The sequence below is a fragment of the Buceros rhinoceros genome, unplaced genomic scaffold, assembly GCF_000710305.1.
Source record: "Buceros rhinoceros silvestris isolate BGI_N320 unplaced genomic scaffold, ASM71030v1 scaffold18455, whole genome shotgun sequence".
Classification (NCBI taxonomy): Eukaryota; Metazoa; Chordata; class Aves; order Bucerotiformes; family Bucerotidae; genus Buceros; species Buceros rhinoceros.
In genome coordinates this window covers 16,601-18,774 of record NW_010411426.1, presented here as the reverse complement: position 1 = coordinate 18,774, position 2,174 = coordinate 16,601, and the positions used below count along the sequence as shown (strand labels likewise).

General features: G+C 57.8%; 1 protein-coding gene across 1 annotated transcript in view; it reads right to left on the bottom strand.

Moving 5' to 3' along the window:
* Positions 1 to 343, bottom strand: part of PSD2 (pleckstrin and Sec7 domain containing 2) — a gene marked incomplete at its 3' end in the record, with an annotated part of 44,643 nt that extends 44,300 nt beyond the window's left edge. The window contains exon 1 of the mRNA XM_010136023.1: positions 12 to 343. Coding sequence (XP_010134325.1) covers positions 12 to 343 — 332 coding nt within the window. The remainder of the gene's footprint in view (positions 1 to 11) is intronic.
* Positions 344 to 2,174: the final 1,831 nt, after the last annotated feature.

The following is a 2,174-nucleotide window of genomic DNA, read 5'->3' as shown; positions in this document are numbered from 1 at the left end:
CGTCCTCCTGCTCCAGCTCCACGTCCACACCGTTTGCCAGCACCTGCTCGTCCTCACGGCCACTCTTGCTCGTGGTGCCCGTCCCAGGTCCCTGCTCTTTCTGCCTCTCACTTGGCTCCGTCACCACTTCCAGATGTTCTTCCCCCTGGCGCCCGCGCTTCCCCTCTGCTCCTCCCAAGGGCTGAGCATCATCCCAGGGGCTGGCTCTCCCGCTGGCAGGCTCCGCAGGCTGGCTGAGCTGCTCGTCCCCATCGCTGCAGGCCAGCGCGGTGGGCTGGGAGCCCAAGGAATGCAGCTCGCAGCGCTCTGCAGCAGACCGTGGAAAGGGGCTGTTCTCGCTCATATTCCACTTGTTGTCCCAGCACTTACGGGTTCCCTCCCCACACGCAGCTCTGGCTCGGCGCTACCTACAATGGAAAAGAAACCACATCATGAGAGCCCGGGGGGGCTGTCAGACCAGTGTGGGCTTGTTAATAGCAGCTCAGGAGGGTGACAGTTGGGAGCAGAGCACGGGAAAATGCCCTCCCCCCTCCACTCCATCTCAGCCCCTCAGTGTAAAAGCAAGGACGGACTATACTGGGGTTTGCTGCTCTTGCGAAGACGAGTGCTTGTTACTCGGTGAGATCCAGAGAGTGAAATCTGCCATCGTGGTCCTAAGCCATCAGGGCCCCGGGCACCCACCTTCTCCTGCTGTTCCCATAACCCCAGAGAGACCTGGCCTTACGCGCGGGCTGTGACAGGCAGCTGCACAGGGCTGGGGACAGGAATGTGGCATGGTTGCTTTTCCCAGGCTGCCTCCCAGGGTGCTAGTCCCAAGTAATCCCTGTCTGCCAGAAACAGGGGACAGAAGAGATAGGGGTGATTTATTTTTTATGAACACATGGAAGCAGTGATGTGCCAACCCGTGCTGACCTGATGCTGCTGAATCACAACTCTGCAGAGCACTGTAGCTCTGCGGAGCTTCTGGCCTGCCAGAGAAACACTTCTCTTTTCCTGTCCCACAAGTACCCCTGAAGGGTGTCACAAGTTGCCAGCAAAGGCATCCATATCGACTGTCCCCTGGGATATGCTCTGCAGGGCAAGGGGAGGGCGCTGTATTGCCCCACAGGAGACAAGTCGCTTTGTGATAAAAAGGCACCTTATTGGCGAATACGCCCGTTGATGCAAAGTTTGCAAGTCTTAGTAGCACCATCCTTAGCTGTGGGCTGTAGCCCCACAGCACCGTGCCAGCTCTTCTGCTGGGTGACCCCTGCAGCTGCCCTCAAGTGCCACCAGAAACGATCTCTTCTGGAAGCAGGAGTTTCTGTGTGGCGCTCAGGACGAGCCATGAAAGCAGCTGATTTTGGTTTAAAACAAGATGTGATTTTGCCTACTCAGGAAGTGTGGCCGAACAATCACAGTGGGCAGACCCCTGGGTTCTCCCCCTGATTCCCCACTTACATCTCAAGCAGATCACTGAAACTCTCTGCCTCAACTTCCCTCTCTGTAAACCATCACATCTGAGAAGCCACAAGGGTGCCCAGATGTCAGCAGTGGGCTCTGGGTGCTCTGACTTGCTGAGTTGTAGCTCTCGTTGGCAGTAAAATTACTAATTTCTTGGCCAGTCAGGGCTCTACTGGTTCTTGGTAACAAGGCGCTGGGTCACAGTTGCCTCTGCTCTTACAGCCCCTCACCCAGCAGCCTCCTCCCTGCTGTTGATTCTTCTGCACCAGGGCAAGGAGCAAGGGAGAGGTGGCATTGGACCCCAAACACCCCTCTGTGGCCCAGGTAGGGGCAGATCCACGTGGATATAAGCAGGACAGATCCTGAGGGGAGCCCCAATCCCTGGCTCACTATGCCCCAGTGCCACAGCCCAGGCAATCCTGGGCCCAGGATGTGGCCTGCTCTCTGTGTCCTGCTCCCCATAGCTGGGACACGTGGTGGGCTGGGGACTTCAGAGTCCTGCATGGGATGGGTTTAGGGAGAAATGCTCCTCGAGGTCTGCACATGCCACAGTTGTGAGATGGGGCAGGCTCCTCCCTGGGGCAATGCTGGCAGTTTTACCTCGTCTCCACGTGCATCCGTGTGCATCCCCCGCTGTCACGGAGCGTGCAGCATCGCTGCACCTATGGCACCAGGTGCAGCCAGGCGCTTCCAACCCCTGCACGATCCCTGCCTGTAACAAGAGATCAGAG